General features: G+C 43.6%; 1 protein-coding gene across 1 annotated transcript; it reads left to right on the top strand.

The window, feature by feature from the left end:
• The first annotated feature begins 7,568 nt into the window (after positions 1-7,568).
• On the top strand, positions 7,569-8,160 carry LOC124413010 (late histone H2B.L4-like). Its single transcript, XM_046893299.1, has 2 exons — positions 7,569-7,786; positions 7,897-8,160. Exons 1-2 carry the CDS (start codon positions 7,685-7,687, stop codon positions 8,158-8,160), a joined length of 366 nt encoding a protein of 121 aa, XP_046749255.1. The 5' UTR covers positions 7,569-7,684.
• Positions 8,161-15,376: the final 7,216 nt, after the last annotated feature.

Here is a 15,376-nt window from a genome sequence, read left to right as displayed (position 1 = left end):
CATAGCGATGACTTTTCGGCGAGAAGGTTCTCAACTTGGTTGACAGATGGCGCCACGCTTTAGATTCTCTCAGGGACGTAGCTACCTTTGGCTCTTGGCTATGCGAACCATCGGCTAGAGAGAAATTTTCAAATTTCCGACGGTTTATGTGGTGGAAAACGCAGCCTTTGAGAGGGATTAATACGAAAAATGTATGAATGCAAGGGATAAATCGGAATCTTTTTCTCTTCTTGCACTAATGCTATTACAGGACGATGCGAAGATAATCATCGTGCATATTTATAAAACGTACGGTGAAAGATCGAAAAAATGTTTCATACAATTGATAATATCTTGTGGAAAACGTGTTGGAAATGGATAGGAAAGAGAAATTATACGTCTAACTGTACGATATCGTGAGGTAATTGGCGATTTTTACGAGTAAGGAACACGTTGAAATCTGTATTAAAAAAGGCGATTAATTAATCTCAGAATTAGCAGTTTCTACCTAGCAGCAATGCGGAGACGGAGATTGTTGAAAAAATCTCTAATCGAAGATATTAAATTATGACGGTAATTAGCGATTCGCTGATACGTGTGTACAAACACTTAATTGTATGCGTACGACGATAATCTTTCCGATAGACCTACACGTACGGTATACCTTATACATTGCAGTAAGTAAGCCAATTTCTTAAACCTTGACCAATCGTTGTTAAGTGGGACGAAGACCACGAGACGAAAGTTTCCTAAAAAACGGTGAACACATGCATTTGTTTCGCGAATCTTAAATTATAAATTAATAAATCGTGTAAATAACTGCCTAGTTTGCATGCTTGTCGCGTAAACCTGTAATACAGATATCGGAATTCCAAAAAAATAATCGCTCGAATTTCTCTTTTAATCGTTGTTGTTGTTGTTGTTGTTGTTGTTGTTGTTGCTATTATTATTATTATGATTATTAAGAAATCTGTTTCGCAAATGAGCCTGCGATATTTTTATCAGTAACAAAAATTCCACCCTAGTCGTCGACGGCCGGGATTGGCTTGGTTCTTTATTCTTCCGCCCACCACCGAAGGAGATGCGAAGTCATGCGCGATGAAGGCTTGGCGTTTTCGCGAAATCGATATTCGCGGGGCGGTATATAAGGGTGCAGCATTCGGGGATTCGATCACAACGCAGTCTCAGAATCCGAGAACTTCGGGCTCCCGGTATTAACAGTGCGATATCACGTATACAGTTGCCTATTCCACCGATTAGAATATATCTGGTATTCGTTGCTTTCGAGCATCTAAGGTATTTAGTCCGTAAACCTAGAGCTTAAGGATCCTAGCGATAAGGATAATATTAGGTTTCTCTGTCAATTCTCACCTTCGTCGCGGTCCTACGTTGAAACGCGGTTTCAATTATCGATGAAAGGGAAGAAGACGAGACCTGAAAATATGTAAAGACCTCGATCTAGTTATCTTTCAATTCTGGCTTATAAATAATTTACGTAATATAGATGATTTGGAAAATTATTGGAAAAGTGCAAGGAATAGAATTTATATCCGCGGCACGAAATTCGTAACGTTAGTCGATCTACGATAAAACCAAGGCACTTGTTGCTTAACCTGTTGATCCGTCTCTCCGTATTCGTTACCGGAGAATGACCAGCGACGAAGGTGAGAATTGATCAGAAAACGAAAGAAAAGAAAATATAAATATTAGGTAAAAACGACGACCTTTATTGAGCCCAATTAAAGATATAGAAAAATATGAAAATAATCGACAATTTCAACATGTCGAAAATCGACATAAGCCAAAGCGTGTGCTATGGAATCAATCAATAAATCGACTTTTACGCATATTTAGACTACCCTAAATTCGTAAAGAATCTGAGAAAAGAAATTCCACACGACGTGCAGAACATGTGCGTGTGGCATGGTGTAGGCCTCCTGGGGAACCCGCCATGTAAAAAAATGGGAACGCGTCTCGGCACCGTACCCCATGGGTGACGTGGAAACTGGTGCCTCTTTCCATATCTATAATAATTGCGAATTCTCGTATTGATCCTAACAAAAAAAATTTCAAAATTACTCAAGTTTCAACAAAGGTCGTAACGACTAACACTTGTCATTCGGTATCATTGTCGTTAACTTTATCCATGGGAATTCAATTGTCTTATGTTACCGGCCAAAGGACTCATACACTTAAGCACCGTTTGCCAATTGCAAATCTCCACCAGATAATGTCTTCGCAGAAAATTGTGAATTGTTGCAGTACTGCAGAGGCGTTAAAATTGGCGATAAAGTCCGGTTGGTTGGGTTTCATGCGCAAACTGCATAACCTCACAGGGTTTGAAATTACACGGAGAAATCGAATTAGGAAGTTATAATTGAGGGAAAAGGAAGACGAAACTTTGTAAAAAGACAGACAAAGATTGACACGTTGACTTAATTCCCACAGCCGACGGAGTGGGAAAAGTGCGGCTTAGGGACGGGTTTCTGGCTGCTTAGTGTTCTCTACCTTTCATCGCGATGTCATAACTTCAAACAAACTCTTTTCGGGGTCCGAACAATCCAGACTGGACAACGGCTTGGGGCCCCCTCGCAATTCCATTCGAAGTAAAACGCCGCGTTGGAACTGCGCGAGGAATAAAGCCAGGCACCTTGTTCTTCGGGTTTCCCTTCTGGCCCCCGGCTGATGTGTCGCTATAACGCGGACGTTTAACGACAGTCCGAGAAGAAGCCGGTTATACTCGCGTGTGGATATGCGGATAATTAATAGTGAACCTGGTATCACGTCTCGTTATCGGCAAATTATGATTTATCCCATCGTGTTTGGCGAATAAAATAAGCGGAAGTAGAAAGAGAGGAGGGGCGAAGAGGAGAAGTAGGAGGAGGTCAGCCTCTTTCGCCTCGAGATCGACGTTTCTTTTCCGATTTCGTGATAGCTGATCGGTGGAATGTGTTTGAGATGCGGGACTCGAAGCCATAAAATAAAGACCATCGACGTCGGAACTAGTGTCTCGTTTCAGAGGCGATTCTCCTTCTCTCTTCGACCTCCCCCCTCTTCGACCCTAGTGTTTTCCTCCTTCTCGGTGGTCCGTTGCAAACTCGAGACGGGCTTTTGCGAACGAAGCGACGAGCGAAATCGGGGACACCGTCCTCTCTTCTGCAGAGGAATAAATGCTCGTGTGGCACTCGGCGATACGTGAGTCGGAATTTCATTCAGCGGGACCGGATGGATGCGGGAAAAACAGCGATCCTGATCCGGCGCAGACTTCAAAGAACTTCTTCAACCGCCAAACGCGAGCGGCGACGAGAGTTCCGCGTTACTAAACGACTGCGTCCCGACGGTTGGCTGGCTTTCCTTCCCTCCTTGAGCCGCATGCTTTTGACATGTGTATATAATTTTTGGTCATTACTAGACACGCTTGACGATCGCCCGCCGAGCGCATGACTCGAGGCCTTTTGCTTTACCATACAGGGACAGGAAATGTCGGCTGAGGCTAATTACGGACCGAAAGACCTCGGTTATCAAATTAACGTATAATTAGATTGCCAAGTTTCCACCGCGGGGGCGAATTACAACTCCCGAATTAAATAACGCCGCGCGAATTTCGTTAATATGACAATTTCACGATGAGTTAGGTAAGCTCCAAGGTTCGGACAGCCTGCGGGCTGACCTTTTCTCTAGACAATCCGCACCGTGTTTCGCTATCCGATTTCAACATGATTTCGTACACGAAGATGGATGAATTAAGTCGGAATGAATTTCGCTAATAACTCCTTTGACGGCGTGATGATATATTTACTCCGAAATCCTCGGTACCGCAGATTCCGTTGATCGATCAACATCGCGACGCTTTCAGCAGCAACTCAAATAGCTGCAGCGCGTGGTATTTGCTCGGAGGTCGCAGGAGACTTTATCTTGTCAGTTTCCGCAGTCTTGGCGCCAGCTCTGTCACCTGCGCGAAAACCGCTATTGGTTTATTATTGGCTGGTTGGCCGTCTCTTTACCTGCCTAAGCATCGACGCCGTGCTCGGTAAACGTATGGCATAAACTGCATCTCGCACGGGTATAATAATATATCTACCTATCTACCTGTGCAGGCATGTTTATAAATAGCTAAAACGTACGCGCAGGGAAGCTGCAGCGTCTTTTAATCCTAATCCTAAAGGTCACGCGAGTTTTTTTTTTTTTTTCTGACGTTGAAGGTAAAAATTAGACGAAGAGGAAAAAAAACGGAGAAAGATTTAGTTGTGTTTTTTTTATTAATCCGTCAGCCTTAATGTCGGAAATGGAGATCAAGATTACCGCGTATATTGTCACGTTGCGCTGCAGGGTCGAAAATGAGAAGATTTAAGCACTGGCAGGCAAAAATACGATAAATCGAAATACCGGCGGCAGGACCGTTATAAACGAATACGAGTTGCAGCTGGCCGGGTGATAAAAATGCCCGTCGACTCTTGCGGCGAGTGGTTTAATGGAGAATTAACCGAAAGTTAGGTGCAACACGAGAGTTCGACGAGTGAGGAAGAGCCTGGTCGAAGCACGTGCTGCCGGGAGAATAAATATCGCCGGGACAAGTCGAATACGTATATGAAGGTGTAATATACACGGCGTTGAAGTACTTAAACTAAAAGGGGAATTCACCAGCAAATTGAGGGAAAAAGAAATCCATGAAAATAAGAGAAACTACCGATTTACTTACAGGACCCTCGATCATCTCTCGGAGTAAACGTTACTTCCAATGGTATGCTTACCACGATACTTATGTACGGCGTTTGCGCCAAGGAGATCATAAATCTATACACAATCAATTTACCAGACGTTTACCATTTTGCAAATCTTACAAGAACAGATTCTAACTAAAAGTCGGTGTACGTTTGCTCGTTAGAACGACGTTTCTAAGATGTAAATCACGGCAACTGGGTATTCATTGCGGGATGTTTAAAGCTCCCTACTTAGCAGACCCGGATGGTCCTAATGTAATTAGATACTCGGTAGCTGCCACTGGACCCTGACTCTCTTCTGGAATGGATTATTCAACGGTCTGCTTCTAGTTTTCAGTGCATCTGTAGATAAGCACTTCGACGATTATCACCGATTTTGCCGTCGTCAACCGTTAATTTTCCTCTCGAATTTTCGTGCTATCTAATCCATCCGCGTAACGAGGGAAGTTATTACCCGTGGTTATCGCTGCTCGTTACCATTTGGCCCTTTGTATAATTTTATCGCGATTTTATCATATGATAACACGCTGCTGATGTAGGAAACCAACACGGTGAGATAGTTTAATTAATTTTCACTCTTATCAACGAGGAGAAGCTGCAACTGTCGGGTTTGGATAACCAGACTTCGCTTTGGATCTCTCGGCAATGTATAAAAATTTAGAGACCCAAATCAAGGAAATGAATGAATGAATGAATGAATGAATGAATGAATCTTCATTTGACCAAAAACTCGAGGTCCCGTATAGTCAGGCATAATACATAGAATTGTGAGATTATATAAAACCGAGCAGTGACTATCGTAGACTATCGCTTGCAAACAAAGTTGACTTAGAAAGAAACTAAAAGGAGTAATGAGAAAGGAGGGTGATTGGTCGACAGGTCCGAGACGCGTCTCGTTATAATCCTGGCGAACAAACCGTTTACAAGAAGCGTCGATCACGTCGCAGATGCTCCTCGGCGGTTGGACCCCCTCGAGAAATGCGTAAGTAAGCATATAATAATATTTCCGGGTGATAAACAGCGCAATTAATAACAGCGGCCCGCAGCTAACGCGCGTATATCGTGAGGGCTGCTGCATTGCACGCTGGACGCGGTTGACGACCGTTAACTTTGAGCTCTCGTTGTTGACTTTGGGTGCCTTCCATGTGCCGGCGACTTGCGCAACTTCGATAACTGTACGCCGAGTTATGACGCTGCCGCTACCGCTGGTAGGTGAGGATGGTGCTCTCGGTACCGGTACCGGTGCTAGCTGGCACAGCCTCCAGGTTGTCTTAGGTTCGGTTGTGTCGAAGGAGCTCCGAGTTAATACAGCCTGAGGCCTCCATCACCATCGACCACCACACAGAAGGAACCTAACAATTCGCAGACACTAATTCCCGTTGGTGTGGGTGTTTCTACGCACACCATGAAGAACCTGGGTACCCATCGCGTCTGACGGATAACCCGGTCCCAGTGACCCACCTCGCCCATCCTCACTTACGGTGGATGAAACACGTGTTCGCTGTTTAGTATATAATACTAACCCACGTCATATGAGTGTTGGAACGTCTTCGTTGTCGCCGTTCATTAATCACCCGGGAAACCACTCGGAGCTAGGTGGTATAATCAATGAACTCCACTCACCGGCGAAATCATTTCACTTGGGAATTTCATATGACTCCGAATCACTTCTACCCGTAGGTGTATACGTAAAATGATTTCACGCAGCTTTCTCGTCGGTGATTAACACGGAGGATTACAAGCAGTTCTAGAAAACTTCTCCCACCACGGTGTAGACTCGACTTTGAACACACTCGGAGTCTTCAGACTTAAAAGCTTGTATCGAATAGAGGGAATTTTTCTTCGGCAGTAAGTTCAACCTTGCATATCAAGGTTCAGTCTTCTTCGGAGCCTAATTAAGACCAGCACTGTTTGCGAGTACCTACTTTTTTACTCAGAGCTTGTCGCAGCACGGTGTGAATGAGGTTTACAACTGATGTTGTTTTCGCGCTCTTCGAGGTGGGTCACTTTCCGGTGAGCTTGCTCAAGGCTTTTTTTTACCGGCAGACTCTCTGTACATCAATTATAAGAAGTTACGAACGACACCTCGCGAAGCAGATGTAGATGAAGACGAAGAAGAAACTTTCGAGGCGACCTTCCCGCGCGTTGCGAGACAATCAGGCGCCTGTCGAGTGTAATAAATATACAGTTTGCTACTTACATATGTAGATTTCTTTGGCGAGCATCACCTCGTGGTCTACCTGTAGCCATAGTACGCACTTTCACCACTGTTCATTGTTTCCATTATATTGCACGCATGCACGCGGGCACATCGAGCGCATAATACGTCGTACGGTATACACATTATAGGTATACAATCCGTACGCACAATGAAATACATTAGGTACACGCTCGTCATTGTCTTTCGCTCATGTCGAAATCATGAATGGAGCGGAGTAAGAAAAGGACGTCGTCTGTTCTGCGCTCGATTTCGTTCCGTTTTTGCATTTGCCTTGAAAGAATGCCAAAGCAGAAAAAGATTTTAGGACACTCGGAGATGGTTGCGTTGTCTCGCCGACCTTGGAAGCGACCCTGCAGTCCTCCATGGTTTTGCTGGCTTGCAAGATGCGTCGACATGATTTTCACGCCTAACCTTCACACCTCGAGTTTCAAGTACTTGCACGTAACACGTATGTACGACGCATTCCTCATTACCAACTTTCGAGACTTTCCAAGATGGCTGGAAATAATCGAGAATCGTCCTTGGATACCAAGAGAACACGGATATCCAAGTTTACATAACAGAAGAACGCCGGGTGAGCAAATTTTTCCCAGGTCTATCGAAACGGTAGTACACCATACAGCGTCGATGGTCACTTATGGCCGAGGACTGAGTTTCAAAGAAGCACGTGGTGTCCTTTCAAGGAAAATCGTATCAACTTGTGAACATCAGTCGCCAGGACGACACCTGAGCTCGCATTATTGGTTTGTTGAACCCTGTGGAAATGCCATCGAGACGGGAAGGCGTTGCCCAGGGTGGTTCCGGAAACGGGCAGAAGCGGAAGAACAGGCGAAAGGACACCAGTTACAATTACTTTATCCACAAGGTTAGAAAATACGCTTCCTTGAGTGTTTCAACGTAATTATTCCTCCATCCTGCCTGAAAGTCGCAAATGTTAATTAATACAACCCTAATTGCGATCTCACGCTGCTGCAGGTGCTAAAGGAGCTTCACAACGGCACCGGGATCTCGAGGAAGGCGATGGAGATCATGAACAGCTTCATGAACGACATGTTCGGCCGCATAGCTACCGAAGCCTCTCGCCTGACGAAGTACAACGGAAAACCGACGATGACTTCGAGGGACGTTCAAACTGCAGCCAGACTCCTGTTGCCCGGAGATTTGGGAAAATACGCCCTTATGGAGGGCGCAAAAGCTGTCACCAAGTTCAACGTCTCCAAGAACGGATGCGCCGCTTAGGGGAATATTAACCGAATTTATATATGTGTTTATTTTCGTTTATTTATTTATTCTCGTAATTAATTTTTTTTTTTTTTCTTTCTTGCCTCTGTTATTTGTGAAAATGATTACATATTTGTGATATTGTTGGTGAATATTTTAAGCGGATTGCAAAAATTAAATGAATATATTACATACACTTGAACCGAATTGCGGGTGTAAGTGATAATACGAGTATAATGTCTCTTGTCATTTCCGGACCTTGTTGATATAAAACGTATATATTTACTCAGCAAGTAGGTATTATTCTACACTCATGTAATTAAATTATCTGAACAATACATACGAACCTACGAGTGCGATGGTGACGAGTAAAACGGTGTCGCATAAGACTATTTAGCGTGAAAAAAGTATTTCAAAACTATGCATTTATAAACAACAATGCCACTGCAAACTGTGCGAGTCGGAATTCTGAAGCAGATGTGTTGCATATTGTCTGCATGTATAAAACACAACTCGATGATTGTTATACCCGCGGTAGGTACATTATTTCCGCCAGTCACAAAACGTCCGTCTCATTATAGTTTACGAGAGAAAAAGAAAGAGAGAGAGAGAGAGAGAGACGAGATTTATAAAACCGAGAAAAAAATGTTTCGCAAGATTTTTACCTATGCAACGACAATAAGGATCGTTCTCGTTCGTGTTTTCGTCAGAGGCAGCTTGCTGCCTACAAGCCTGTGTGAGTCAGTCGCAGTAGAGACAAACCAAACTCTACGCATTCACGGCCGTGACGAATTGGCGGGTATTTTTCAACACATGCAGACGCAAGGCTTGCGCAACGCGGAATTTCTAGCAAGCTCACAACGCGTGGAAATTTGAATAAGACGTCGCGTCGCGAGGATATAGTTGAGTCAAGCAAAATTGTTGAGAGGTGGAAAAAACTTTCGATTTCTTCAGCCGCGCATGCACGCAGCGATGTTACGGACTTGGCGTATATAAAAGAATCGAGTTTTCCGCTCCGTCTCCGCGGCTAAATTTGCCGCAGATCGACGGACACGCGTCGACAGCCTCTTGCGAGAATGTATATATGTATGTATAATTGTGACAAATGATCGAGAGGTTCACGGTTTAATGATACAAGAATTTCAATTGCCATCCCACACATTAACCGAGTTGCCACCCGTTGATGGCTGTTGCGGCTCGCTCGGCTTCCAGCATTTATTACGGGCTATACTTACCGGCAGATTTTCAGAACGGAACTGCTCGGCGCGGCTATCAAGCCCGAGTTACCTCATTCGAGTGGATAGTTTACATTACAAACCGCGGTCGTTCCTAATTGGGCGCAGGACGAGACGGGTGGGTAATAAATAAATCAGTCGCACCTTAATTGGACATAATTGTAATTAAATTAACGAAACAATTCAGAGACCACTTGGAGAAAGACGCTTACATTCGCTGCATCGGATACCACCGGGGCGTCTTAAAGGAATTGGCGCGTGTAACCAGGCCGCACGTTATATACCTGGACTACACTCTAAGCCCTTGTCCACTTGACGTGAAATATTTCGTACCTATCCAGACGTCTCGTCTCTCGACGAGTGGGTCATCACTATGTAGTCGGTTTTCTCCCAACTCACATATCCCGTCTTGCTCTTTCAATGCCGTCTGGTATTGTTATTATTGTTATCATCATCGTTAAAATTTTTATTTCTTTCATGTTCTATCTCGATTTGTCAAATTTAAATTACGAGGAGAACAGCACGGGTCAACTTTGACAAATGGGAGAAGATTCGAGCCAACTTACGACACGCGTTTGGCTTTATTAATCATCTCTATAACCGAGGTGATAAAGTTATTCAGAAGCTGCGGAAGATGCGTGACTGAATCCGTATGTTTCCAATTTGTCAAGGGTAAGAACTCACGACCACCGTCCACCGATCGCCGGTCTCCTTGGGTCGAAAAGCAGGAACCGCTGGAGGTTTCTTCTAATCGTTGCTTGTGTTGTTATATCATTTCGGAGATTACGGACCGCGGATGAAAATAATTAAAAGAAGGAGCGTAAAATTGCGTGCTCGTGTAACGAGAATTATTACGCGTGACGGGAGAACAATGCGTTTCGTTCTTTTGCGAGAAACCCTTGAACAAGACGGCGGCGTCGTCACTATGCGATGCCCACTAATCGTAAGCTAAGAATTATCGATGCATCGATCAGTCCAGTCCTAAATAAATGATCGAACATGACTCGATTGAATCGGTAAAAATTATTCGATTAATCGATCAATTTGTATTTATTCGAAACGGTGCTTATGAGACCAAGATTTCGTTGATTTCAGCATCTAGTCTTAGTAGCGGAAAAGTTTTTTAATAACTTATAGTTTCATTCGTAATATTGTTCAATTTCAGGTGTAAATATTCATTTATCTGTCACTTATTGTAACAAATAGGTATAACTTAGGGAGAGAATAACAATAATAATTGATACTTTGATCGCGTAAATTGATGTAGTAATGCGTCTTCGTGGAAGAAAGAAACAAAAACCGATTACGAGGAAGAATAATCGAGTGGATCGATTAATCGGGTTTGACAAATAATCGATTATTTTTGGCAATCCTCAGGTCGTACAGGCACCTACGAAGTAAAAGGCGACGGCATTAAGAATTCAATTCATTATTATACAATCAGAGAGGATCTTTGTCTTTCGAGGCAGAATTACCTCCCGGAGCGCATGGCACCGTCCTACTTAACCTGCCGTTTTATTATTTTTATCCGGCTTTGTTCAACGCCGAAGCCAAACGAAAGAGCCGCGCGCGGTACTCGCACAATCGTAACGCAATGCACGGTATCTTTTTTCCGCCACTCGGAGCGCCGCTCTTGAGCAAATGATCAAATCGCATCCTCTCATCTTGCTCAAATATATTTATTGCGGATGGATCGGACATAAACAGCGCTGGAGACACGGTCCGTTTGTCTAGCTGCAGAAGGAAAAAATTAGACGACGAAGAAACGCACAAATGGCTTTTTCAACGAACGTTGCTGCAGGCTCGATGTCTGGAGATGATTTTCGATAGGGCATTGAAACCCTTGATCATACTGACGATAATTCACTGCGGGGGATATTTTTACGTATCTTTGATTTATACGCACAGTAAACAGATGAAAAGATTAGCTTTATTTATTATTGGAACTGCAGGTCGCGGTGCAGCTCCGGCGGAAGAATGAAAACGCGAGCTTTCCGACTCGCCGGAAATAAATGGAGAAAAACGATAAAAAATTTAATGAAATTCGCACGCGACGAGGCGCCGATCTAAAAACCCCGTTTCCGGAAATAAAAAGGATCTCAGTTTCGTTCGGGATTTACGCATTTCCACTCTGAATACCAGCCGAGGCTGGCTAATCTTCTTCTGACACGTAACCGGGCATCCGTATGTGGTACAATGCTATGTATCTTCCCACCTCCGACGCGTTCGCAATTAACACTACTGAATTCTTGATAAGCCTCTTTGCTAATTAACGCGCTGAAACGGCTTCAATTCGCCACGTCATGCCCCAAAGCCAATAATTCTTCAACACTTGCCTGCTTTCCGATACCTTTCGAGCATACAAATTCCCGTTTATTTCCATAACTCGAGGATCGAATCGTGTCGTTAGTATGATTCACGCAACTTTAGTTTTACAGCAAACAAATTCAGCGGGAATTAGGAGTGAAATTTTTTTCGTCATAACATCTGGCAAAAAAAAATTGTAAATAAAAACCGTTCCAAAATAACTGGAAGAATGCAGATGAGCAAGATCGCGCATAAGAGCAGGACTCACTAATTTTTCCAATCCTATGACACTTTCTCAAAAGCGGGATTATTCTTGTATTTCGCTAATTCGCCGCACGCGATTAACAGAGTCAAAACAGTCGTCAGGCCGTAATTTATGCTGAAAAGACATCGCGGCAAAGATAAATTATGACGAATCTCCTCGTCGAAAAAGGCCGGCTTCGAAAGCAGCTATAGGTATGTGATACACGTCAGGTTCTGCCAGCTGATCGGGATCGATTCGCGGATCAATATCGTTGGCAGGAGACCGAGAAGATCAGTCTTGGGAATGGCCCGGGGGTCCTCGGCGGTTTTTACGGCCGCGCGTTTAATGCCGGACCGCGTGTATGCAGGCCGCTCGTTTATTTCGTCGTTGAATGTCAGACTCAGAGGCGTGTTCAGCGTTCCTTCGAGTATAATATCTCGGCACACCGGTTGCGCCGAGTTTTATTGTTCAACCGTACAGAGGGAAAAGTGGAGCAAGGGTTTCAAAAAGCGGTGGGAATCAGCCCGCTGACCCAACAGTTAATTAGACGGACATCATAACCGTTGCGATTATACCTACAACTTTCCGTGTCACCAGAGTTCTTCGGGGGAACTCGACATTCCTCAGCATTCCACGTTGTAAGTAATTTCGGAGCCGATGCTTCGCCTTTACACTGTCCTGGTTATTGTCTACCTACAAACCTTTTCGTGTCGGCTTGCCACGTTTTTGAAAAAGATCGAATCTCGCGTTAAATTCATAGATTTTCGTGCAAAAGTTGAAATTTTCCATGTGTGAGCTTTGGGATCACTGATTGCGAATCTGAACTCGGAATTCGAAAATTTAAAACGGCGGATTCAATATGACCTAAAAACAAAAGCAATGAGAAATAAAATTTCGAAGAAATTCTGTACAATTTTTTGGTGTCTGTCGTAAGTTTTGTGTGAAAATTGGAATTCGGATTTTCGTGGTAGATTAACAGGACATGCTTTTTTTTGGCAAAGTACGAATTTCGACCATTTACTGGTATATGCTGTTTTTGTAATAAATAAATAAATAGGTTTTATTTTTATTTTTTTTTTTTGCAGACTTAGAAATATTTCAGGGGACACGTGGCACCAAGAAAGTCAGCTTAATAAATAAAAAACTGCAAGAAAAAGATGGAATACTGAGCGTCCAAGCGTGAATTAAAGGGTTAAGAGACCTCCGAGATGGGAGGACCGAGGAATAATATCATGATTGCCTTCTTCCTTCTTTTTTATCCGCACCTACAGGTATAATCATACTTAATATCAGCGTCAATATTTATTTGCCCCTCAAGGATCTGGTAGACAAACTAAGCGTTCGCTTTCATTTCTTCGCCTTCTTATAACAATACGATTATTCTCGTCGGGTAATAATGGAAGACAACGTGTACCGACGAAGTACAGCGATACGTTTTTTTCGGGGTGTTCAAAGATCGAATGCACAGACCTTAAACCGTCGTTCTTCTAACGACTCACTTCTTCATAAAACTGGGTCAGGCCTGAAGCGCAGGTTTATGTGCGCCGCGGCTAATCACAAAAAACTTGAACGGGTGCTAAATAAGCATTCAAAAGAAAAAGAAACATCAAAGGAGCAGCTGAAATTATGACAGTAGAAATACGCGGTATTGCCAATCGGTAAATCACTTGCCGCTAATAATCGAACAAATTCAGGCATTTCTCTTAATCCGTTTCGGTGAAAATATTCGATTTTTTCTCATCTTTTTCCCTGCGTTATTCCACACCGGGAATTTAAATATAATGCAAGATTACGGTTTAAATCCGGTGTAAGTACGGGTTGTCGGAGAATACCGTCTATAAATTTTCATCCACGTACTAATATATCTGCTGATCAATATTAAGCTTGTCTATTTTTTAAGGTCTGCGTAGACGTGTGCCTCTTTTTCGGTCCGAACTTAGATCCCTCCTATTATAATATGCTGTGTATGAATGAATCATAGAGATGCTTTTTCGGAATTTGAATGAAATTAAAAAAAATTAATTACGGTGCAGGTCGCGCTTAAAGAAAGGAAACCACTGCATAGTGAAGAATGAGTGAGTTATAGTCCTTCGAACTTTAACTTCTACTGACCCGTTTCACAAGACTGTACAAGTGTCGAATACTGATAAGTCAAGATTTTTAATTACCACGAGGGTGAATGCCAGCATGTTTGAATTTGATGAGATTCAAAAATCACTTCATTCTGTGACACAGCTACTTTGGAGACAATTCAATCCAGCATGACACACAGATTAGGTGTCGACAAAAATCTGTCTTAGGTGTTCGGAGGTATCGAAAAGACGCTTCGAAAGCAGCAAGAAAAGTTGCTCTTTCCCAAAAGCAATACTCTTCTCTCGGGGAAGAGTTGCAATTCTGAATTTAAAAAGTTCCGAAAGCGCCAAATTTCGAATTATTTCGTGGCGATACTTGAGGTAAAGAAGTCAAACTTGACCCGAGGCTCAAGTTCCGAAAGTACAAAAATTCCTATACGGCAAACATCCGACAAGTCAGAGTTCCGAAAGTGCAAAAAAGAGAAAATTTAAAAATCTGAAATATCGAAATTCCCAATGATCGAACGTTTCGAGTTCTCTGAATTTCTGGCTTGATAAAATTTCACCACTTTGATTTTTTTTCGTCGTAGATACTCGATATTTTTACTTCCGGAATCCTGGTCATTCCGATTTTCGATTTTTCTGATTTCTTACACCCATTCGCTGAGTAAACAACGCTGTATAAAACTTTGCTCTATCCTAACTTAAACTTCCGGAATCTTGCATTTCGAAACTTTGAATCATCGGCTTAAAATTGCTTCTCCAAACTTTGATTTCTTTACTTAAAGTTTCGCCACGAAATAGTTCCAAATTTTTCAAATTCGGAACATCAACCTCGTCCCCTTCCCTCGACGAAAGTCGCGGCAAGGTACAAGGTGTACGAAAAAAGGGGCGAGTCCCATGCATCGCCGTCCTTAGATCGGATCGGCGCAGCGGCGACCTAGACCCGGTGCGCGTCCTCGTCGAAGACGACGACCCACTTCCTTCCTCGGGCACGAGTCACGGGGTACCAGCCGAGTCCTCCACCTGCTGGGCGACGGGCCCCGCGGCGTCGCGGCGGCGGTGGCGGTGGCAGTGGAAGCCGTCGTCGTCGTACAACCGTGAGGCCCCGTCCAGGTTGGTGCTGCAGTTGCCGCTCCACTCTCCGATCGACGGACGTACGCGGCGTGATCACCGCGGTCACCCTGGACGTCGGTTCGCGATCTTTTTCACATACGAGGAAACAGTTTTCGGTCTTCTTGCCTCTTCTTCGCTGGAATAAAACGAGTGCCTCGAGCGTGGTTATTTCGTTTTATTTTATTTTATTTTACTTTATTTTATTCGATCAGATTTTCCCCGCGAAATTCGATTTATCATTGAACCTGACCGGTGGGCCT

This window comes from Diprion similis, chromosome 12 (assembly GCF_021155765.1).
Source record: "Diprion similis isolate iyDipSimi1 chromosome 12, iyDipSimi1.1, whole genome shotgun sequence".
Taxonomy (NCBI): Eukaryota; Metazoa; Arthropoda; class Insecta; order Hymenoptera; family Diprionidae; genus Diprion; species Diprion similis.
Note: the sequence above shows the minus strand (reverse complement) of the source record. Positions and strands in the feature narration are given on the sequence as shown.